Raw genomic sequence first — 22,399 nt, forward strand, 5'->3', positions numbered from 1 at the left:
CCCTAGAGTCTAGACTTATGGCAACAAAATATATAGTAATTAATTACTTGTTTGCTTTTGTTTTTAATACGCTTCTTTCAATCAATCAGCTCCGAAAGAGTTCGTCCGTATGTGGGGGATGCGGAAGGAGGATGCAGGATGCAGGATACAGGATGCAGGATACAGGATGCAGGATACAGGATACAGGATATAGGACGCAGGACACAGAATACAGGAGGAAGTGGGAGTTAAGTTAATGTCTAGTCAGATTACATTTTCGCCTTGAGCGGTACTGCATCCACCATGATATACAAGGCCATTTTGAGGCACTCCTCGGCCGAGCTGATCTGCTCGCAGGGATAGGCGGCGCCGTATTGCGTAAGGAATTCACAGTACTTTGTGTAATTGCTCGTTGCAAAGTCATAGTTGTAGGCACCCAGCGACTTCATGTCCGTGTCGTCGGTGACCGAAGGAACTGTCGCCTTGTGCGGCATTCGACCGAAGGTCGGGTAGTCCAGTTCGCAGCCTTCGCACTTGCAATCGAATCTGTACTGCATGGAGAGAGTGTCTAGCCGCTGCTGCTTACTGAAGACCGCAAAGTGGGCGCTGCATTTGAGAAGACAAGTTAAAGCTTAGTCGTGCCAATGAGAGGTTTTATGGTTAATCACTCACCCATAGTTGTCGTAGAGAACATTCCCCGCCTTGATAGGCCTAAGCACGAACAGGTATGCCTTGGTTCCTTCGTAAATTCTGAGGGTGTTGGGCGCACAAGAGTGATTCAGCAGCGAAAGGAAGGCGTAGGCACCCGACGAGTGCGTTTGATCGTCCTTGGTCTCGTTCACCTGTTCCACAAGATCGATGCCATGCATATTCGAGGGTGATGTTTGCAGATGCCTGAAAAGTAGGTCCGTAAAGAAGTTCCTCCCATCCTCGCCGCCCAGGAAGTCCTTGAGCGGCGTATACTCGATGATGAAGTGCTTCAGCACTGCACAGACAACCGAGCGCTGGAAGAGATCAGAGACGGATCGCAGATGCTGGTTGGTGACAAGTCCGTGGATAGCCCGGTAATGCTCCTGGGCAGACAGTTGGTTGTAATCCAAGTCGAAGGCGCACTTGTGCTGGTTCTGCGGCTGCTCACAGAAAGCCATTAGCTCCTCGATACTGGGATACAGGTCCAAGGCAGCCATGGTGGTCCGCAGGGCGATGCCGTGGATCTTGTTGAACATGCGGTGCAAGAAATCGATGATTGGACACTCGAAGCGATGAAAACTGGATGTGGCCCGAAGCTTACACTCCTCGGAGCAGAACATGACGGAGCAACAGCTATCGCAGGGAATAAGGGTCAGGTAGTTCTCCCGCTTGCAGGTGGCACACCGAATATACCGCATCGGGGGCAACAGAGTCGAGCAGAACGGCTGCTCGACAGCAACCAGATCGCCAACCACCAGATCCCGGTTGGTCACAACGAAGCGCCCCTCGTCGGGCGATTCCCTCAGCTCCAGGCAGTCGGCAATATACGGGACCTGGGCATGGGAATCGAAGCTCAGCTTGAACTCGTGAGGAACCACATCGGGGGGCTGCTGCTCTAAAAGCTGCTGGCAGTCACGTTCTCGCTTGTCCAACTTGTGGCTTAGTCTCGCCGGGTAATTCGCCTTCCGGGCCAGCTCAATATTGGCCAGGCAGTCCCTATAGCGCTTCCATTCGAAGAGAACAGCCGACCGATTGGCATAGCCTATGGAGAGATGCTCTGAGTTGGGTTCGGCAAAGCAAATGCTTTTGTTGTACAACTCCAAGGCCTGAAATGCAATAGGCAGGAGGTTAGTTCAACTCGACTTGGGATGAGGATTGACTCACCTGAAAGTATTTCCTGTTCTTTAGGGAGAACTGCTCGTTTCCAAGCATGCGGAATTCGACACTCCTCTTGTTGCACTTGTCCTCTCGCAGGGTCACGTTCAGGAAGATCTTCTCCATGTACTTGAAGTCGATCAGAGCGTGCTCGACAAAGTTCACTTTTGAGTAGTTCTCCTTCAACTCGTTAAACTTTCCCGAAATTATGCCAATCAGTTTCCAGTCGTTGAGCTTCTTGACCAGGTCGTCGCTCACGTCGTACACGTCCATTGCTCTTTATTATTTATCCCCAGACGTTATGCACATATACCAGCTCCCGGCTCCTTCCTTCCTTCCGCGTGTTGACGCCGCCGCCTGTTTTTTCAGCCACAAAATCGGTTTATTCTCCCCTCTCCAGATGCCACGCAATTCTTGTGGCGCACGTGTGGACCGTTAATTTGCAATTTCACAGATGATTTAGATTTTCAAATATTGCAAATGGATGCAATTCGCATTTTTATTTTATGTATTTTTTTTATTTATTTTTTTTGTCCAATCTTTGCTAGCAGTGACCGTCCGACACTACGAATATACCGAAATATACCACCTCATTCTCAAAATATACCGAAGAATAAAACGAACTTAGCCCACACAACACCCTTTTTAATTGAACAGATGCGCAACTCACATTTCTCTTTACGTGTAAAAAACGCTTCGCTACGATATCTTTCACATCAACTGCGCTAAAATTCTTTCAGTTTCATTATTTTTGCGGAAATATATAAACACCCCCCTGCACGACATTGGATTAATCGATCTCTGGTCATAATCGAAATCTACTCATCTCTGCGCCAGAAATGTCTGGAACACTATCGATAGCAACAACAACATTTTTACTTTTTATGAGCGGTAAACTATTTAATTATCAACAATAAACATTACGCTACCATATTTGCTCACTTGGGCATGCCAATGGGTCCGGATTGCGTTGGCTTCACTTATCCTCGCACCACTCGTTCTCTTTACGCACCTGCTCCTCCTCAGATGGCGAGAAGTCGTTCATTATACCAAATGTGTCCCGGATGTCTTGGGGAGACTTTCCCGCCTTGATCATATTGGCGACTGTTTTGCACGTCACATCCAGCAATCCCTGAATGTTCAGATAATTGGCAGCCAAAATCAACTCGAACAAGGTACCCTGGTCCACTTTCAAAAAGTCGGCATCCCAAGACGAAATGTCATCGGTGCGCTTCTCCTTGTTTTCATCTTCTTCGGCCAATTCGGCGTCGTCCTTGTGGTAGGTGGCCCAATGGAGCACCTTCTTCAAAATTAGCGAGTTGACATTCGGCAAGGGCAGCACGCTATTGTCGCTCTCATCGCCCAGATCTTCGAGAGCAGTCTTGATGGTCTCCGAGCATTTGGCGATCTCCTGGTCCGTGTCGAAAATTTCTTTATCAGATGATTCCAGCCGAATGATGGGCATTGTGATAGCTGCAATATTAACAATGTTATTCGAATTTTAATCTCAAAGGGCCTTTTTCTCCCATTTTCTTACATATAAGTGTACTTTTTAGCCGCCAAAAATATATGAAAGAGCACCAGACACTGCCGACACCTTAGCTATGGCCTACTGGCTAAAAATAATATTCCGTCGCCTTCAACTTGAACCAAAGAGGTGCTGCAAGGTTTGTCTTCTGCTAAACGGTGAAACTAGAAAATTTTACAATATATTTGTCACAATAATATGAAAAATTGCAGAAACTTCAGGCGACACGAAACTTGTGTTGTGTGAAAAAAAGTGGAAGTAACCTGCAAGTGTGTACACACCTTAGACACTGATTTAAAATGAAGCGCCATGAAAAAGGGTTGCTGCTCGCTAGCTTTCCCTGTAGTTTTTGTTCTTCTTCCTTTCGCTGTGGAACCTTAACACACTCAACCCCCGAAATAATTGTGACCGTATGCCAAGCCAACGATCAGAGAGAATATAGCCAAGTCATTATTATTACATATTACAATGTAAAAATTACATATTAGTACACATTAGCTGTTAAACCTTTAATTTAAAAAACTTAAACCAAATTCTAAGGTTCTACCCAAGGTTGCCAATACCATGTCTGCAACCACTACTACGGCCTGGAAAAACACGTCTATAAAGTCCGAGCCTTCAAATGTGGCAATGAAGCGGAATGTGAGCACGACAAGGACCACAATAACAACAGGCCAGACCAGCGAAAACACGAATCGCGCGGCCCAGATAATCAAATACCAAGTGATCACGAAGAACAGTATGTAGCCGATGAGCGTTCCCAGGTCCGGCGAAAACGACGTGTTCTTTACGAAGTACTCATAGATAACCATGTGGAATGAAAGGTCTCGCCAGTCGGTAGTTTCCTGAGAACTGCGAGCGTTGCTGAACTCCATTTCAAGCAAATGTTCTTTTTCCAGTTTATTTTCCTGAGATCTACGAAGAAGCACACTGGCCGGGAGGTTCACTTTTTTTACCGGCTTTTAATGTAATTCACAAAGTTTAAAATGAAAAAATGACAACAAAAACTTTGCAAAAATCAGCTGTTCTGCGATAGTGTGACCGTATGTCAAGACGATCGGAGAGAATCCAGAGTCACAGTCACAGCAAAGTCAAGGTGGTGAATCTCTGATTGCTGGAAAACTGGCTGCTATGAGACTCTTGCTAATTAATTAAGAACGGTTGGTTTTTGGATTCATACTGCGAAATATATTAGATTCGAATAAAATACATAAAAACTAGACGCTACGAACTAGAGGCGACTGTCTAGCATGGGGCCAGGATTTGCCAAGGCGTTGCGTCGCTCCTGGATGGCAAAGGTGAGCTTCCTGAACGGTCCCAGCGGCAGGCCGAGCGACTTGATGTCCCCCTCTGTGAGCAGCATTAGTGTTTCCAGATCAATCTCTTGCTTTTGAAATCTGAAAAACACCGCTCGATAGGTTAAATGAGAGCAGAAAGAGATGGAGAATATATTACTCACACTGGGAGGTACTCCTCCAAGGCCCAGACAGCCAGGAACCTCTGCAGGGCACTGCACATGGCCTCCTGATCGTCGTCCTCATCTTCGCTGTATATGTCGTTCCCACCGCCCTCGGAGTCCGTGTCGTCGGACAGATTCAGGTACATGCGCCCCTTGTTGCCGCCAGAGCGTTCCTTGGCGTGATTGCCGTTGCCGTTGCTACCGCCAGCGTTGCGCATTGTCGATGTTGAGCTTGTGTCTGTGTGCAGCTGCAGTTGGCTGAGAGCCGCCGTCACCGAGCGCCTGAATGCAATGCTGCCCAGCATTGTGGGTCTGTCGAAGAGGCCGACGGGTCTCTGGCGACCCAAATCCTCGCTCAGCTCCTGTGTCAAGGGGCTATCGCCAAGAATGTCGGGCTGCGAAAAGGAACGCGATAGCGCCGAACTGTAGCCGATTCGGTTCTCGTTGTGGTCTGGCTCGTCGATGCTTGACTCCACCTCAAACACGTCCGTGATTTTGCCGCGCTTGCCAACGCTCTCCTCGGTGGAGCTGAAGGTTCCCACGTACAGCACCTCGGAGTCGCGCTGCAGGCCCGTCAGCGAGGTTATGGTCCGCTTACCATCCGGCTCCAACTCACGCACTTTAAAGCCGCCGTCTCCGTCGCCAGCCACCTTCGAGTGGGGACAGGCGCTGGTGTGTTGCCTCTGCAAGTGCGAGGGCCTCTTTTGTACTGTTCCCACACGACTGGCTATGGTGGAGCCACCACTGCTGCTGCTCCCGCTGCCCACCAGATCACTGAACTTTGTCGGCGCTGGAGCTGGGGCTGGGTCGCGTGGTGTCTTATTCAGGTTGCCCTGGCTGGACCAGATCTTCTGCTTGAGCGTAGACAGCATGTTACTGGGCTTGCTGGTGCCGTAGCTCGTTGCGTTTGGAGGACTGGCATCACAGTAGTCGGTGTCCTGCCGCTGCTGCTGACGCTTCATGTACTCACGGACACGTTTCTCGCAGTTCTTCTCGGCCAGCTCCCTCAAAGCCCGGGACTTCTTTCTAAAAAGGAAACACATGGATACACAGATGATTTTTGTATGATTTTATATGAGCAAACTTTTCATTGGCCTCGAATTGGGCTGTGGCCGCGTCCAGGTATCGCAGGATCTCGTCCCGTCCGTTAATAGCCGCCAGGTCCTTCGCACTGTGCTTATCGATGTCCAAGGCGTAAATGTTTACCCCAAATTTGACCAAAAAGTCGACGCAATGCAGATGCCCCTTGGCCGAGGACAAGTGAAGGGCTGTGTTGCCAAATTGGTCACATTTATCGGGGTCACCGCTATAAAGTCGAATAGGAAACCTGTTAAAACGAAAGTGCTGATGGGAGGGTGCCGATGCTTACCCTCTTCCACACAGCAGGCGAAGTGCATCCAGACGTCCCTCGAAGGCCGCCCACATTACCGGCGTCATGGAGTCACTGTCCTTGGCATTCGTGTCCTTGCGAGTGGCCACCGACAGCACGTCCAGCAGCCCATCTTTGGCGGCTCTACGGCCCAGGGGAGAGCAGATTTGAAAAGTTAATGAGTCTTGTGCATGCCAAGGCGATAAGATAGAACGAAATTAATTGCATGTATGCTACGAACTACACTCACTTGTGAAACCGGTCTGAAGACATTCCCGGCTGCCTTATCAATCAGTTGTTCCGCTGATGGGACTTCTATAATCGAACTGGAAGGAAATACCTACATGTTAGTGGGTACTTTAATATATTTTCCATCCTTGATGCCCCACTTAAAACAGAACTGGATCAGACATCATTCGAAGTATCGTCCGAGCTGCATAAACTGAGAGTTTCCTCAGAGGAACAAGATGCTTAATACCAGACACATGAGTGGACCAACTTTCACATTCAAGGGGATGCATTTAGACAGTGGCACAGGCCCTGGAGCAGATGCTGACTGAGGTGGGACAAAATGCGAATGATGTGAACGTCAACTAACAACGAACTTTCTTACACATTCCAACGAAATGTACGGAATTGGCCTATGGGATTTACACATGAATATGTTCCTTTTTATTATTAAACGTAAGCATGTATGGAAACTCTCTCTCGTTACAGGGCTAATTAAAACCAGTTAAAAAAAAGATCATCCAAGCAGTCCGCAGAGCAGATTTCGTTTTACCTTTTCACAAACATACTAACATGGACTCATACGCGGACAAATGTTCACACGTTGTTGGCCAAAGAACAGACACACATAACACATATACCGAGTCTTGGCTTACATACCCGAACAACCGACCCAACTACCAAGTTCAGTCAACCTTGCTGGCTGGTTCTGGAACTGCCCAAAAACCATCTATTGTGCACTTCCCTCGAAGCACTCAACCATTTACAACGAATACACACAGTAAGTACATATGTATGTACATATGTGCTGTTTCTTGGCAGAGTTCAAGACCGCTTTTCCCATGCACTGCACCGAAACAAGTGGGATTTTCCCGCTGAGCAACTAACACTTTTCTTTTCTTTTTACACTTGGCTAAAAGTTTTCTTTTACAATCGCTAGAATGCACGATCACGACGCGCACGTACTACCGGAAGCACTGCTGAAATGGTAACTGAAGATGGTAAGTGAAATTGGTAACTGGTTGGCTTAAACTTGAGAGCAACAAACGCCTTTTGATTTTTGAGAGCGCGGCAGTGGCGTTGCCACTCTGGGCGACGAATTATTTTCAAAAGTATATTTAAGAAGAGATGGTATAGAAACTTCTATATCTCTTCTTACAGAGACCAAAAATATGTATCACGATCGGGATATATATACAAGACACTAATCATATGCATGAATATGTCTAAAACATATCAACCTGAGAAAAGGTCTTTATAAATCACGTTTCATCTTCATATAAAATTAACAAAATAGGGTATACAAAGGCATACACGCAACATAGTGACTCTTTTTTTGTTAGACTTTTTCGTTTAAATCGTTTTTTACAATAAATACAATAAAAGCAAGGATTAAAAACTATCCAATCTTGTAGAAAATTTATTCATTAATGGGATAAAACTATGTGGGCATTGCTGAGAGATTTAGTTAGTCAGCATTATTCAATGGAATATCAAAATTGAGCAATTTCCTTTTTCGTTTGTTTTGATTGACCTATTTCGCTACTTGTTTTTTGTTTGACTTATTTCGCTAAACTCTCTTTTTACGCAAAATGCAATAAAAGCAAGTATTAAAAATACACCAGTTAAATAGAAAATTGATTCATTAATCAGTTAAATTATGTGGGCATGGCTAAATATTCTATATAGCTGGTAATATTCGACGGAATATGAAAAACGAGGAATATGTATAGTAGAACTTGAATTCGTCAGTATATTTACGGTATATTTTTAAAATGAGACGGTATATTTTGGTGCTGTTCTGAGTCTCATTCCATACACAAAAGTTGAAGCAACATTTACTTGAAACCCGTATTGTAGTCAAAATAAAATACTTACAAGCAATTTAAAGATGTTAGAAAATAGAAAATGTATTCATCTATGGGATAAAACTAAGTGGGCAAAGCTGAAAACTCTATATAGCTTGAAATATCCGGATTTGGCAATACCCGGTTCGCAACAGATGAGTCCCATTCCATACACAAACATGTTGCTAATTCCATGCACACATACCCTGGGGAAATGGATGATATAGAGTTGCGGAAATGTGTTTCATCCCATGCTCTAATTAATGCAGAAACTAGTCAGTATCTATTTTAAACGATATTTTGCAATTAGTGGTCTTCTTACAGAGACCAAGAATTGGTATAGGGATCAGGATTTGTATACAAGAACCTAATCAAATGCATGAATAGACCAAAAAAATGCAATCTAAAACAAGGCCTTTATTAATTACATTTGAAAGCAGATTGGAAAACAGCATCTTAATATAATATTAACGAAAAAGGGTATACAAACGCCCATGCCCTGGTTGACAACAAATGAGTCTGCAAATACCAGCAACATTGACGTCACAACCTGCGACATTGAACATTTTTGATGAAATCGTGTTTTTGTCAAAATAAAAAACATGCAAGTACTTAAAAATAAGTAATCTTGATCAAAATTGATTCAGCTATCATATAAAATTGTCTGGGCAAAACTGAGAGATTTATATAGCTATGAATATTCGACGGAAGAAAGAATAACCAGGAATTAGTCGTCATAACCGGTTGACAACAATGAGTCCCATTCCATGCACACATACCCTGGGGGAAATGGATGTTATATAATTGTGAATATGTTTGTCTTCCAAGGCTCAGTAGGTATCAGGATCGACATAAATTTATACAAGATACTAATAATGTACTCGAATATGTCTAAAGAATATCAATTTGAAAAAAGGTCTTTATAAATCACGTATCAACTTCATATAAAATTAACAAAATAGGGTGTACAAAGGCCTATACACGCATCATGTCTTTAAATACCAGCAACACTGCGACTGATTTTTTGTTGAACTATTTTGTTCAAACCTTGTTTTAGCCAAAATACAATAAAAGCAAGGACTAAAAATTAATCAATTGTGTAGAAAATTGATTCATCAATGGGCTAAAGTTATGTGGGCACGGCTAAAAGTTCTATATAGCTAGTAATATTCGTCGGAATATCAAAATCGAGGAATATGTAAAAAGAACTTGAATTTGTCAGTATATTTACGGTATATTTTTTAAATGAGATGGTATATTTCTGAGGGTCATACTGTATATCTTAACCGCGGTCACACTCATTTGCTATTAAATAAAAAATTCAACTTAAATTTTTGCTGAAAGTCGACCCCTGAGATATATGCCACACCAGACTAATGGTTGAGTGCGGGAAAAAATGAAACAAAGTAAGATGTGAAAAGTACTCGAATCGAGTATTTTTGTGGTAGTGATTACTGGAGCTGGATGTATATGCACGACGTGTGTCAATATATGTATGTATCAGTAGTGCGTTTGCGTAGGAGGCACCACCAAAATAACAACAGCAGAACAGCAAAGCAATATCCATACCCGTAGCCACAGCCGCAGCAACAAAGAAGTCTCACCATATGTTCGATGCGTCAGAGCGTCATTGGGCGAACTCGCAGTGCCGTTAAGCCGATAGCCAGTAGCCATAGGATCCGATCCGCAGCTCCAGACGCCGTGATAAACAAGTGTCAGCCATTTAGCCAGTGCTGGGGAAGCATATGCGAAGTGCAGGGCCAGGGCAAGTCGCGGAGGACACCAAACCGCCCGCACTATGGGCAATTGCCTGAAATGCTTCCAGTCTTCTGCCGAACAATCGTTGCCAACGTCCTCATCTCCTAGCGCATCGCACTCGAACGCCTGCCAAACCACCAGCCTCGCCAACTGCTACGAATCGGTCTGCCTCAATCCCAATGCAAATGAGCGCTGTGCCATATACAACGACCGGCCACGCGGTATGTACATTCAAATGAAATCGCCCTTCACTTTTAAGTCAAAATTCTCTTGCTCATTACATTTCAGAAACAGACGAATTGCTCTCTAGCCGAACTCCACTCAAGCCAGTAAAAGCAAACAATTGTGATACTAAGCGTAATAGTTTTAAGTCTTTAGGTTTGCTTAATGGAAGTGCACCCACGATGAGCGATATCATAACAACTGGTGAGTCATTTTGTCTGCCAAAAGAGAGAGATTTCTATTGGAATTCGTTTTAATTATGTATCGTTCGCACAGCTGTCAAGGAATCCATGGAGGTTTCACACCAAAATCTAATCAAACTGTTCGATGTGTACAAAGACCCGGACGATGAGGACATGATACTCACTGATGGCATCGAACGTTTGTGCAATGATCTGAACTATCAGCCCGATGAGTTCGCAATACTTGTATTGGCCTGGTGCCTGGATGCCTCTCAGATGTGCCGGTTCACCAAGACCGAATTTATTGATGGCCTGCACAAGATGCGTGCGGACACAATAGCTAACATTCGCCTGCGGCTGGAGCAAACAATTGAGATGCTTAAGGCGGACTCTGAGATGTTCAAGCAGCTCTATCGTTTTACCTTTCGGTAATTTACTATACTGCTAATATTTTGTATATTTATATATGTATGCTGTTTGCTTGATTTCAGCTTTGGCCTTGAACCCGATCAGCGTGTCCTCTCCCTGGAGATGGCAATCGATTTGTGGAAACTAGTGTTCACTGTACAATCACCTGATCTCTTTTCTAACTGGATAAACTTCCTCGAAAAGCACCCGAATATACGCCGCATACCGAAGGATACATGGAACATGTACCTCAACTTTACGGAACAATGTGATATAAACAATTACGATGACACCGAAGCGTGGCCCAGTCTCTTCGACGACTTTGTGGAATATGAAAAGAATCGTGCGCTGGAATTGTCAGGTATTCATGACGATGATAACAACAATGATGATCTCCTTCAGAGCCACGTCAAGGCTGGAGATCTGGATCACGTTTCGTAGTATCTGTCTTGAGTGCAAGGCAGCGTTCAACTCGCCAATATAACAACATAAAAAGAACTGTACATTTTCAAATTCAACGTTCATTTGCTCTCTCTTTCGGTTGCCTATGTTTCCCCAAAACACGCAAACCACACCACACCTGTGGTGTTGGGCAACTTTAGACAAACGTTGCGGTGCTGGCGCTGCTTAAGGATTCCAACACAACACTCATCACTCGGCAGTTAAAATAGAATAGCTTGCAAACCTTTCTCTGTGCTCGTAGCAGTAGCAAGAGCAACGGGCAATGGCATTTGTTTATATAATTAAAGACTTATCAAGAAGAATTTCGGAAAAGCTCAATCATCGGAAACCATGTGTATATAACTAAATGACTTGAAGGCAACCCGTATAATATTTAGCAATTAAAAAATGTATTATTTTAAACAAGTTTGAAACATTTTATGGCACTTAACTATTTAAATGCATATAATTAAATATTTAAATTTAAGTAGTGGATGTGAATTAAATAAAAACGGCTAAATACGAAACGAGTTCAATTTCTTTTGTTTTCGCTATGAAAAACCGACTACGTCCTCAGTTTTAAAGGTAGGTTATAGATACTTTCATACTTTATTATTATTATTAGTATTATTTCTCGAGCTTTGATTCAAGTTGTTATCCTGTTCGTTTTTTCATCGGTATATTTACGGTATATTTTGAAAATTAGACGTTATATGTCAGTATATTTCTGGGGGTCGATATATTTTATCGATAAGTTGTATTTGATCGGTCACACTGCCTGGCATATATTTATGTACATATTTATGTATATGTATATATGTATTGCTTTGCCTGATAAAATTTATAAAAATCATTGCCTAATGAGTAAGTGTTTTGCTGACTTTCTGCGTCCAAAAGCTATTGCAATCGACGGAGATATGATAAGGGCGCAAAAAGGCTCGATTATCCAGTGATTCAGAGAGTTGACATTGAAAAACAAATGCAATGCCAACACAGTGGGAGTGAGAAGGAAGGGCAAGGATAAAGTAAATGGTCGATTGGACTAGTACATAAGCTCATAAACTACACACCCAATTATGCCCTGCGAGAGTTGTGGAGTAGAGTTCACCGTATTTCGTCGGAAGCGCGCCTGCTTTGATTGCAAGTAAGTACATATGTAGGTACATAATTACATCTGTTCAGACCACAATGCATACATAAATACAATGCATACATACGTAAATATGTAGGTGATTGGTGTACGAGAATAATTGTTTTCATTTGATTTATCCGAACCACAGGCGCTTTTATTGCGCCAACTGCATAGATGCCAGGCGCTGCCAGCGATGTGCGATATTTGCTCAAAGACCGCTGCTGCGGACCGACTTGCAGAAGCTTAAGCCGAAGGATCTTATATTTTACTTGCAGTCTAAGCATATTTCCACTGATGGCTGCTTGGGTGAGTCAGAACAGATGCAATTTAACCAGATTCAAAGTTTACACAGACGCCCTTTGCAGAGAAAGAGGAACTTGTCGGTCTGGTGCTGGCGCATGTGGCCCAAGTGGACACTGGTCGTGCTAGCAATGCTCCTCACAGTCCTGGACGAGGACAGGCCAACCCCATTGATAGCATCAAACAATCGTGCCAAAATTTCTTTACTAATCTAACCGACAACTTAAGTGATTCCTTTGCTTCGTTCGATACAAAGGCAAGTTCAAAGCCGCCGGAAAATGGCCGTCAAGCCGGCGGGGGCACTGAAGCACCCTCGCATATATTTGAGCAGCCACGAGTGTCCACGCGGGAGATTCCCACATATGCCAGTGCCGTGAACGGCTCTAGTGGGCCCGAACGGGTTCATGTTCATGCCACTACGAACGGCAGCAGCCGTAGCAGCAATAGTCCGTCGACTTCCACACAGCCATCTAGTAGCCGCGATGCTGAGCCCACTCCACAAAACAGCCGAGACCGTGGTAATCAAAGCGAGCAAACGATTGAAAAAGTCCATGACAACCGATCCGAGTGCGAGTGTTTTGATGATGAAATTATGGCCTCGTTCAGTGAACGCGTTACGGGTGGGCAAGCCAATCTAGCGCCAGAGCCAAGCTCAGCTGGATTGGGTCCGGGTCCATCTACAGCAATAAACAGAACCACTAACACGAGTCCAGGCTACTCGAATATACTGGAGGATACTGGCAAGGATGCCTGCGGGGCAGATGTTTCCTCACAGTCGAGTTTCGAGGAGCTAGGCGCTATAGGGGGCATATCCGACGAAAGCAAGACCACCACAGACACCAACAGCAGCAACCTCGACCAGTGGCAAGTGCTAGAGGTGAAGAGGATCGACCCAGCAGCTGACACGCCAAGTACTAGCCACACGGAGGAAATTCTAGAAGTGACTCTGCGCAGCCGACCATCCCGGGACGGAGACGAAGGGGCGGACACCACAGAGACCCTCAACATTGAGCAGCGCTCTGTTGCCCCAAACAATTGTCCCGCTGTGCCGCAACGCTCAAAGAAAGTCACCCGACGTCGTTCCGATGGCTACTTGAGTCGTACTCATCATTCCAGCGACGATGAATCGCCCGTGGCATCTGGGGGACGAGGGCTTACTTTGGGTCTTTCCACCCTGAGTGAACAGCCCGAGCCAGCCACATACTCGCAGCGGCAAAGCTGTCAGCGATGTGGAAAGAACAAGACAAATATTCGTCGGCAAGTGGAGAAGATGCGGCGGCATCTGGAGAACTCGCAAATGTCTGAGGAGGATATCAAGAGAGAGCTGCAGTACTTTCTCACGTACCTGGAACAACGCACAAAGTCTGTAGACGGCTCTGAGGCAGGCAGCTACGCTGTATCTCCTCTGAGTGGAGAGGCGGTCAGCGTGGCCGGTGGGGGGAGATCTTCGGCTATGCCAATTACGCCTACAATTGAGTTCTCGCCAACGCAGGATGATGATATTCACTGGGACGATGACGAGGGCATTCATGTGTATGCAGCGCCTTCGGACTATGAGCCGGCGGCCTGCATTGATTCGCGATTTGTTAATTTGCAGGATTTTGAAGATTTGTATGTGTAGATGCTACATGATCTATGTAAATGGGGTAAACGAATTATACTAAATATTCTTCGCTTGCTCCACAGAAATGATTTGGAGAGTCTGACGGTGAAACAATTGAAGGAAGTCCTCATGTTGCATCGAGTCGACTACAAAGGCTGTTGTGAGAAACAGGAACTGCTCGATCGAGTGAGCAGGCTCTGGAAGACTATGCGCTCGACACCAGGTGAGAGTACTCTTTGCCTGCTAAACCCGGCGTAACTCTTCTAACATGTATCCACGACCCGTTGCAGCTGTGGAAAAACTGGCTACGGATGAGCTTTGTAAGATTTGCATGGATGCGCCCATTGAGTGCGTATTCCTGGAGTGCGGGCACATGGCCACGTGCACGAAATGTGGCAAAGTGCTGAACGAATGCCCCATTTGCCGACAATATATTGTACGAGTTGTAAGATTCTTTAGGGCATAATTTTGATTTCAATAAGGTTACTGGTATTGTTGTTAGTGGAGATGGGGCCTGGGGGCCGCCCCCCACCTTTGCAGGTCAAAGTGCATCGTCCAGAGATGTACGCCAAGCCCGGGTCCAGGCCCACACCCAAGCCAAGCGGGAGGAATATTTGTTTCCTTTGATTGTACATTGATGCAAGTGCAAGCAGAAATTTGTTTTTATGCTTTACGATTTAGTACGTTGCAAGTATATAGTATACTATATAGCATATACATACGTATGTATATGTATACACACCCCTACCACAGATACCGCTTTCAAAGTGTATTTATCTATTTGAAATTTGGAAATACTTTTGCTATATATTTAGTTTGTTCTTGTTGTTTGTATAAGAAACGGGAGGTTATCTAGATAAACTAACATTCCTATAAGATGAAAGAAGATTAAATCTATTATTAACAGTTGTGAAACACATCGACGGCTAGTTGCGCAATACATAATTTCAAATTCGATTGGCATTGAATAAAAAGGCATGCCACACCCCACCCCAGAGATCGCTTCAGATAATCCACCATTATATTGAACTTTTCGAAGACCGATTCTTCGGAAAGGCAAGCGATATCTCGGGCAAACAGGACCAGATCGGAAAGTAAGAGTCAGACGATCAGCATTCATCTCAATTAAAAAATATAATAGATCGAAAAGACTAAGAAAATGTGTTAAAATAATAAATAAAACCAAAAATGGTTCTTCGCCGTAAGCGTTACGCTTTCTTATACATTTAGTCGTCATCTGTGCTGCAAGGAATTACTGACCATCTCTTTACGTAATGTATCTCCATCGTTTCGAATGGTATGAGTAGATTTTCAAATACAACAGTCTTTATTTTGCAGTTAAGCGGTAGTCTACGATTAATGACAAGAGCTAGGATAGCGCAGTGACTAGAGGGTAGGAAGAGAGACAGGTCCAATCAGCGTCAGTTGATTGGAAATTAAATTCGGTGCATGCGCAGATCGAGCGGGGAGTCCACCTCCATACTCATGTAGTAATCCTCGCTCTGCAGATACGTGTGTTGTCTTTCGTTCAGCCAATAGCTGGAGGAATACTCCGTCTCTGGCTTGTGCTTCAGCGAGTAGTCGCTGGGCTCATTGCTGGACACATCCAGGTAGTAGCGAGTGGAGGAAGAGGAGGACTCAACGCTGCCCGCGGGCAGACATGTGTAGGGTGCCGGGGCCTCACTGGCCTCGAGCAGGTAGGGGGCGCGGGTCTGATGGGGCAGGGTCAGGGGCTGACTAGCAATGAGGTGGATGCTGTGCTTGAAGGTCTTCACGTGCTTGCGGAGCGAAGAGGGATCTGTGTAGCGCTTCTGGCAGCCAGCCACCTTGCACATATAGGGTTTCTGGGGCGGAAAAGAAGACGGCCGTTAGTATATTTCCTCGATGCTGTGCGGGCTGTGCGTGACTTACCTCCATCGAGTGTGTCCTTGTGTGTTTGAACCGATCGGAGGAGTTGGAGTAGGCCTTCTGGCAGCCCTCGAAGCTGCACTTGTATGGCTTCTCTCCCGAATGCGATCGTATGTGAATCTTTAGATTTTCCGCCCTCGAAAACGACTTCTCGCACAGATGACAACTGTGTGGCTTCTCCTTGGTGTGGGTGCGCGTGTGGACGAGCATCTTGTAGCGGGCGTTGAACCCCCGCTCGCTGCGCTGGCATCCCGCCCAGCGGCAGTAGTAGAGGCCGTCTGTCAGGGAGGCAATGGCATGTCTCTGCGTGACGTGTTGGGCCAGAGCTTCCAGTGTTTCGAATACCCTGAAAATTTCGAGAAGCGACAACCCAGCGTTAGTCCATGAAAACAGATCAACAGCAATAGATAAATGCTCACCTTTCACACTCCAGCCAGTTGCAAATGAAGTCGCTCCCGGCTCCACACTCGCTGCTGCTGCTGCAGGACTTGCTCTCGTCCTGGAACTCCACGGGACTGCGGCACAGGTCGCCTTGGCTGTGCACTTTCATGATGACGGAGTATGTGCGCTGTGTGGGATGATACTGATCCTCGGCGTGGAAGTCCAAGAGGCCAGGAGCAGGACGTGGCGGTGTAACGGGCGGAGTGGGGAATCTGATGTGCTGCTGCATCTGCTGTTCCGCTAGCCAGCTGCCGTGGTCCGAATACGGCGCTATGTACGGCGGAGTGTTGTACGGTGTGTAGTAGCCAGCGGGCGGCTCGTATATCTCCCCGATTCGGCCGCTGTTGAAGATCGACTTTTGTACTACTATATCCATTCTGATGTCTGATTAGCTCTAGTAGGGGATAGCTATTCGTTTCTCGGGTTTTTCTTGCTATGTGGCTTGCTGGTGGCGAGGCGCTCGCTAACGCGTTTCCCAAACGAATGAGGCGCTCGCCTGCAGACATTCGTGTAATATTCGAAACTTGGCTCCCGATAAGGGCACCCAGACGGAGGCTCTTATCAGCCGAAGGCTGCAGACGGGCCAGGGGTGGGCTGGCCCGGGGGGTGGCGGTGGCAATCGGAACCAAAACAGCTCCGCGCCGCGCCCGGCTGAGGGGCAGGTGCGTTGTGCGTGGGGACATGTCGGGAAAAATCCATTGAGGCAAGTGGATCTGGGGCAAAGGCACACACTACGTGAGTGTAGCGTCGTGTCCAATAGTTCTGATTGGTCTGGAGGACGCATGAGAGGGGAGGAGCTCTGGGGTTCGGTCCGCTTATCAACGCACAAGTGGAAACCCAGCGACGGGTCTGGTGGGCTACATGTGTGTGCCCGATGATCAGCCCGCAATGAGGCTCGAGCTCTTTGGGGGGCAAGCGTTATCGCCCCGACTCTACTCGACTCGTCTGTCTGAATTGCACTTCGTACCCGAAAGCGAATTCCCCGTCAGCCTGCTAGCAGCCCCATCCCATCCCATCCCCCCACCCCGCACCCCCCATCACGAGTCCAGGTGCCAGCTGTGTCCGTGTGTGTAATACATGTGTGTGCACCACTCTGCTACGCTTTGATAAAGCTGGCGCAGTCACCGTCGCGTCGCACGGTTATCTCACGGCGAGTCAGCAAGTGCCGCCACATGCCGTTTCATATCTTCCGCCCGCTGGCGGAATCGGAATCGGCCAAGCTTCTGCGCCATGACGTGAATGGAACGACGGCCCGCTCGCGGCAAACGGGAATCGTCTGCGTCTATTCTTAAGGCCAAAACGTGTATGCAGCCAGGGGTGCCGACGGGCCGAGCGATACCGACGCTCTGCTGGGTGCAGGTTCTCTTATCACGCTATCAGGAGCTGTCTGGCGAGTTAGTGAATCACGGGCAACCTTCGCTCTACCTTACAGCTAACGTCCGCATCCCAAGGCCTGCACGGGCCAACGAGTGGGGTCTCTGCATTACATAAACTACACGATAAGCCGTTGCCACTATCAGCAATGTAACGACCGCTAATTCAGCAACAGGTGTACTCATTGCCACTCCTATACTCCCCGCTCGATCGAAAATCAAACCCAAATGGGGGGGCGATTCGAGGGGATCATGATTTATAAATAGATAGAGGCATCAGCCCACGGACTGCTTCTGCTGCCGCTGCTGGCTCGCGGAGAAAGTACGATTTAAGTACAGTTGCGCGCAATGAGACTAGTTCAGAGCTCGGCTCGGCCTTGGGGCTCGGATGTCTGTGTATAATCTATTCGCTTGCCAAAGACAGCAGCCGATGAAGGACCCCAGGCGCAACCTAATTTTATGTTTGGCATGCGTTTGACGGTCATATAATCGTCCAAGTATCATCAGAATGGAAGCGGCCCGGCGGTGACAAAACAAAAATCCGGATTTTCTGACTTCGATTCTGAACTTTGTATGGCGCGAGCGGCGGATGATAAGGAACGTTCGACGAGCAGTTGTTCCAGTCGTAGGTCGCCCAGTCCTCCCCTTCCCTCCACCTCCTCCCGGCACATATGTGGTATGTACATAGTATGCACACACACATCACTCACCCCCCCCTAGGACCCACCTAGAGTCCATCGACTAGGGGCGGGGCTGATAAGACTGCCGCTTTTGTAGTAAAAGGAACAAAAAAAAAGCACACACACGTTTGCGAATTTCGGTTGGGGAGCGATTGCAGGAGCGTGTGTGGTGCGCCTGTTAATTTTCCGTGGTTCGAATCTGAACGTAAATAAAAACAAAATCGGACCGCCAGAACGAATGGGTGGGGGGGATAGGGGAAGGGCAGCCAGACACTCGAAGCCGGGATGCGGGACTGGATCCAGTTCGATCTGGTTGCGATTCCGGGCAACGGGATGATGGACAATATTTCTATCAAATTAACAACACTCGACTGATAACGAACGAGATGGGGTCTGGAGGGCTGGCAAAGGTGATTTCGGGTGCCGATAAGCCCCATACAACGAGATCGGAACGAGCCGGGGATTGGTTCTAAGATTCCAATCGAGACTCTGGGGCGTGTGCTCAAGTCGGGTTTATCTTGAAGATGCACGTCCCGAGGCGTGCGGAGACAGCCGCTCCAATGCTCCAAGTCATGTGGACATTGTTGACTGCCATTATCTTGTCGCGACGGTGGCGGTGCTGGCGACGCTGGCAGCGGTGGACCCACTGCGAGCTGATATGGTTACTGCAGAGTCCAATAGATGGCTAATTGCTTTGTTGCTGACAACGACAGACTTCCAAAGTCCATGATCCAGCCAGCTGCCCGGGACTCCAGCCCTCCAGACTCATCCAACTCCGAATGGGGGAAGTTTGCATGCAGCAGGAGCATGGAAATACGAGTATAGGCGATTCTGATCTATTATATAAGGTATATACCTTATCGACCAACAACATCACCAGACAGTCTGATATGGCGAACAAGTTAGAAAAAATCATTCCAGACATTCGTGGGAGCCCATAGCCAGCCGCCAGACCTTCCGGCAGTGACGCTATTTATATATACAATTGGTGTTGCTATTTAGGTGCGATATGCTATTGTTTCTGCCGCTGATACGGCTGACAATATCTCGTCTAGACTGGGCCTTATGAAGTCCCCAATTGTTGAAGTTTAACGGAAAAGTTTTAATAACACATACATTTGTATTTTGTACACCCCACCATAGCACATTGGGCCAGACGGTCGATATTCTGGCATAAATTTAAAAAGTCAAAACTTTCATGGAAACGTTATCCTAATGCATACCCTGGCTAGAAACTTTGCATTTATATTTTTTATTTTAGCGCTAAAAGATTTGCAGCCTTTCAAAGTCAGATGTTCGATCTTCTACGATCGGCAGGAGTTCAAAAAGCGGGAAACTTTCTCAAGTTTTTGTTAGTAGGAAAAGGCCGGAGTATGAAGAATGTATAAATGAAAAAGTATATTTTAACTAATGCATTTTGTAAATTGGCCAGAGTTTTTCTAAGAAAAGCTGCTCGATATTTGATATTTCCGCTGTTGTGAGATCTATATTTTAGTCGCTGCAGTTTAAATTGAAAAATTGTACATATAACGTACGGGCGGTAGGGGTGGGCGTGGTCGGATCGGTCTGAAATTTATCTCAGTTCTCATACATAAAGATACAATCAAATGTACCTAGTTTCTGGTCTCTAAGCTAATTTTTCGAATTTATGCGAAAATTTCGGCTGCCTGGCCCAATGTGCATGGCAGGAATGGATCCAACAACTACTACGCAAAGCCGCTGGGGTCTTTTATTTTTATATATTTTGTGGTAGGAATTCTTGAAGGGGGTAATTTAGCCACCAGGGCTTATCACACGACGTCGATTTCTGACAGTCAGGCAGGAAGTGAAACTTAAACTTTTCGTTACGAGTGGATGATAGCTTATGTAGCTATCCAACCAAATCTGTGCCTTTGTTGGACAGGTCACTAGCCACAGCCACTAGCAAGTATAGGAAGGTGGACAATATAGGACTGCTGAATGACTTGGCAATCAACATTAACTGTGCAGACCAACTGGCCTTGACTTTGCACGGCGGCAACGAGATTCAACCGTGAACAGACCTGATCATGAGTACGGCATGCGACCGCGCACAGCCACAGCGTGTGAACTCGGCCTTACACAGAAACACTATCACGGCACAATTGATTGCAGAGTGGCCCACAGGCAGAATGAACGAATGTAAACTTACTTTTTTGGGTAATAAATTTATTAGACTAAATAATTCTGTTGTTCTTTTAAAATTCGCGCTCACTCGACCGACGCGTGTCGCGCGGGCTGTGCTGTTGTCGTCGTCTGAGCGGAGAATGGAGTTCGGTTCGGCGAGAGAGTGGCGTCCGTGGGGTCGTCAGCAATCACCAAAATAAACGCACCCAACGCCTGTGACCCCCACACGGCGCAGTGTCATCAGTTGCCGGCTATGCCTATGAACCATAAATAAATATTGCTGCAGTTTAATTTTAATCACAGCCATACATACAGATACAGGCCTATACGAAATGATCCAGATTGCTCTGCATGTAGGTGACGAGCGATTTTTCGAACAACGGAGTCAACAGACGATCTCCTCCAATGTTTAAGCTCACGAAGAACTGGCGGCCGTAGCGCTTGCTCAGCTTGGCGGCCAGAACAGATGACTCAGTTTGGCCGTATCCGCCCATAAGGGTCAAGGAAAGTGCATCGCTTTTGGTGGAGTCGCGTGCGGGCATGCCCACAGCCAGCTCATCGAAGACCTCATTTTCCTTTGAATTGACAATCAGCATTGTGCTGCCATTCATCTTGAGGGCCCGCAGTATAAACTCTGCAGTCCCATTTTCCAATACGGCCATGTGTGAGGTGAACAATGCATTTTCACCGGCGTCCTGCTTATGGCCATTCAGCTGGACATGACCGGCATCTCCGGCTGCTGCTGGGTCCGAAATATTAAGATTCTCCATCGCTCCAACTCCAACTTTCTGTGTTTGGCTATGTTTAAAATCAATTTATAATAAAAATGTCACTTTAAAAAAGGTAAACAGAATGAAATTTGGCCTGTGGACTTATCGCTAAAATATACCGTCCGACCCTCAGAAATACACAAAAATATGCCGACTCATTATAAAAATATACCGTAATATACTGAAGAATTCAAGATCTACTATACATATTCCTCGTTTTTGATATTCCTTCAAGTATTACTAGCTAGATAGATCTCTCAGCCCAGCCCACATAATTTTATCCACTTGACTGGTTTATTTTAAATACCTGCTTTTATTGGAAAACAAAAAAAAACAGTCGCAATGTTGTCTGGTTATTGATGACTTGTTGCTTATCAACCGGAGTATGGACATTTGTATACCCTATTTAATTTAGGGATACTGTTTTCCAAACTGTTTTTAAAACGTAATTAATACAGAAATTTTCTCTAATTGATATGCTTTCGACGTTTCCTGTATATCCTGATCCCGATACTCATTGCAAAATATCGTTGAAATACCTTTGAAACAGGGACTGACTAGTTTCTGCATTAATTAGAGCCGCAATTCCATAATATCCTTTTCCCTAGGGTATGCCGAATGTTCCGTATCCCGCGGACATGTAGAGCAAAAATTAAAAAAAACCTGCGTATGGAATTTGTATTACCCTTTGTCTATGAATTATTGATGAATTTAAAAAATATCACACTGATTTCGGCGTGGGAAAACAGTGCTGGAAAGCATTTGAAAGCTGACCAGTTAA

The 22,399-nt window shown here is 46.1% G+C and overlaps 7 protein-coding genes across 10 annotated transcripts; 2 read left to right on the top strand and 5 right to left on the bottom strand.

Annotated features, from left to right (window-relative positions):
• Nucleotides 1-43: 43 nt before the first annotated feature.
• Nucleotides 44-2,601, bottom strand: LOC117188403 (SET and MYND domain-containing protein 4-like). The gene is made up of 3 exons (XM_033392238.1): nucleotides 1,834-2,601; nucleotides 652-1,775; nucleotides 44-585 (listed from the first exon to the last, which is right to left on the bottom strand). The coding sequence occupies exons 1-3, from the start codon at nucleotides 2,095-2,097 to the stop codon at nucleotides 249-251; spliced, it is 1,725 nt and encodes a 574-aa protein (XP_033248129.1). The 5' UTR covers nucleotides 2,098-2,601; the 3' UTR covers nucleotides 44-248.
• Nucleotides 2,602-2,696: 95 nt separating this feature from the next.
• LOC108159142 (S-phase kinase-associated protein 1) lies at nucleotides 2,697-3,608 on the bottom strand. The gene is made up of 2 exons (XM_017292138.2): nucleotides 3,362-3,608; nucleotides 2,697-3,297 (listed from the first exon to the last, which is right to left on the bottom strand). Exon 2 carries the CDS (start codon nucleotides 3,287-3,289, stop codon nucleotides 2,801-2,803), a length of 489 nt encoding a protein of 162 aa, XP_017147627.1. The 5' UTR covers nucleotides 3,290-3,297; nucleotides 3,362-3,608; the 3' UTR covers nucleotides 2,697-2,800.
• A 909-nt stretch (nucleotides 3,609-4,517) lies between these two features.
• Nucleotides 4,518-7,431, bottom strand: LOC108159138 (Usher syndrome type-1G protein homolog). Its single transcript, XM_017292133.2, has 6 exons — nucleotides 7,069-7,431; nucleotides 6,431-6,506; nucleotides 6,181-6,324; nucleotides 5,896-6,117; nucleotides 4,812-5,837; nucleotides 4,518-4,749 (listed from the first exon to the last, which is right to left on the bottom strand). The coding sequence occupies exons 2-6, from the start codon at nucleotides 6,451-6,453 to the stop codon at nucleotides 4,584-4,586; spliced, it is 1,581 nt and encodes a 526-aa protein (XP_017147622.1). The 5' UTR covers nucleotides 6,454-6,506; nucleotides 7,069-7,431; the 3' UTR covers nucleotides 4,518-4,583.
• A 2,106-nt stretch (nucleotides 7,432-9,537) lies between these two features.
• On the top strand, nucleotides 9,538-11,608 carry LOC108160510 (DCN1-like protein 3). 4 transcript variants are annotated; one of them, XM_017294551.2, is made up of 5 exons: nucleotides 9,538-9,748; nucleotides 9,803-10,234; nucleotides 10,302-10,439; nucleotides 10,512-10,845; nucleotides 10,909-11,608. In XM_017294551.2, exons 2-5 carry the CDS (start codon nucleotides 10,054-10,056, stop codon nucleotides 11,264-11,266), a joined length of 1,011 nt encoding a protein of 336 aa, XP_017150040.1. In that variant the 5' UTR covers nucleotides 9,538-9,748; nucleotides 9,803-10,053; the 3' UTR covers nucleotides 11,267-11,608. The 4 variants fall into 4 exon arrangements, with proteins under 4 accessions (XP_017150040.1, XP_017150042.1, XP_017150043.1 ...); XM_017294553.2 differs by having other exon boundaries at nucleotides 9,808-10,234; XM_017294554.2 differs by having other exon boundaries at nucleotides 9,831-10,234.
• Nucleotides 11,609-12,066: 458 nt separating this feature from the next.
• On the top strand, nucleotides 12,067-15,220 carry LOC108160064. The gene is made up of 5 exons (XM_017293812.2): nucleotides 12,067-12,410; nucleotides 12,547-12,704; nucleotides 12,764-14,309; nucleotides 14,385-14,524; nucleotides 14,592-15,220. Exons 1-5 carry the CDS (start codon nucleotides 12,343-12,345, stop codon nucleotides 14,765-14,767), a joined length of 2,088 nt encoding a protein of 695 aa, XP_017149301.1. The 5' UTR covers nucleotides 12,067-12,342; the 3' UTR covers nucleotides 14,768-15,220.
• A 385-nt stretch (nucleotides 15,221-15,605) lies between these two features.
• On the bottom strand, nucleotides 15,606-17,151 carry LOC117188005 (zinc finger protein GLIS2 homolog). The gene is made up of 3 exons (XM_033391119.1): nucleotides 16,629-17,151; nucleotides 16,213-16,555; nucleotides 15,606-16,145 (listed from the first exon to the last, which is right to left on the bottom strand). The coding sequence occupies exons 1-3, from the start codon at nucleotides 17,024-17,026 to the stop codon at nucleotides 15,738-15,740; spliced, it is 1,149 nt and encodes a 382-aa protein (XP_033247010.1). The 5' UTR covers nucleotides 17,027-17,151; the 3' UTR covers nucleotides 15,606-15,737.
• A 3,718-nt stretch (nucleotides 17,152-20,869) lies between these two features.
• LOC117188006 lies at nucleotides 20,870-21,747 on the bottom strand. The gene is made up of 2 exons (XM_033391120.1): nucleotides 21,162-21,747; nucleotides 20,870-21,105 (listed from the first exon to the last, which is right to left on the bottom strand). The coding sequence occupies exon 1, from the start codon at nucleotides 21,616-21,618 to the stop codon at nucleotides 21,172-21,174; it is 447 nt and encodes a 148-aa protein (XP_033247011.1). The 5' UTR covers nucleotides 21,619-21,747; the 3' UTR covers nucleotides 20,870-21,105; nucleotides 21,162-21,171.
• Nucleotides 21,748-22,399: the final 652 nt, after the last annotated feature.

Source organism: Drosophila miranda, chromosome 3 (genome assembly GCF_003369915.1).
Source record: "Drosophila miranda strain MSH22 chromosome 3, D.miranda_PacBio2.1, whole genome shotgun sequence".
Lineage (NCBI taxonomy): Eukaryota > Metazoa > Arthropoda > Insecta > Diptera > Drosophilidae > Drosophila > Drosophila miranda.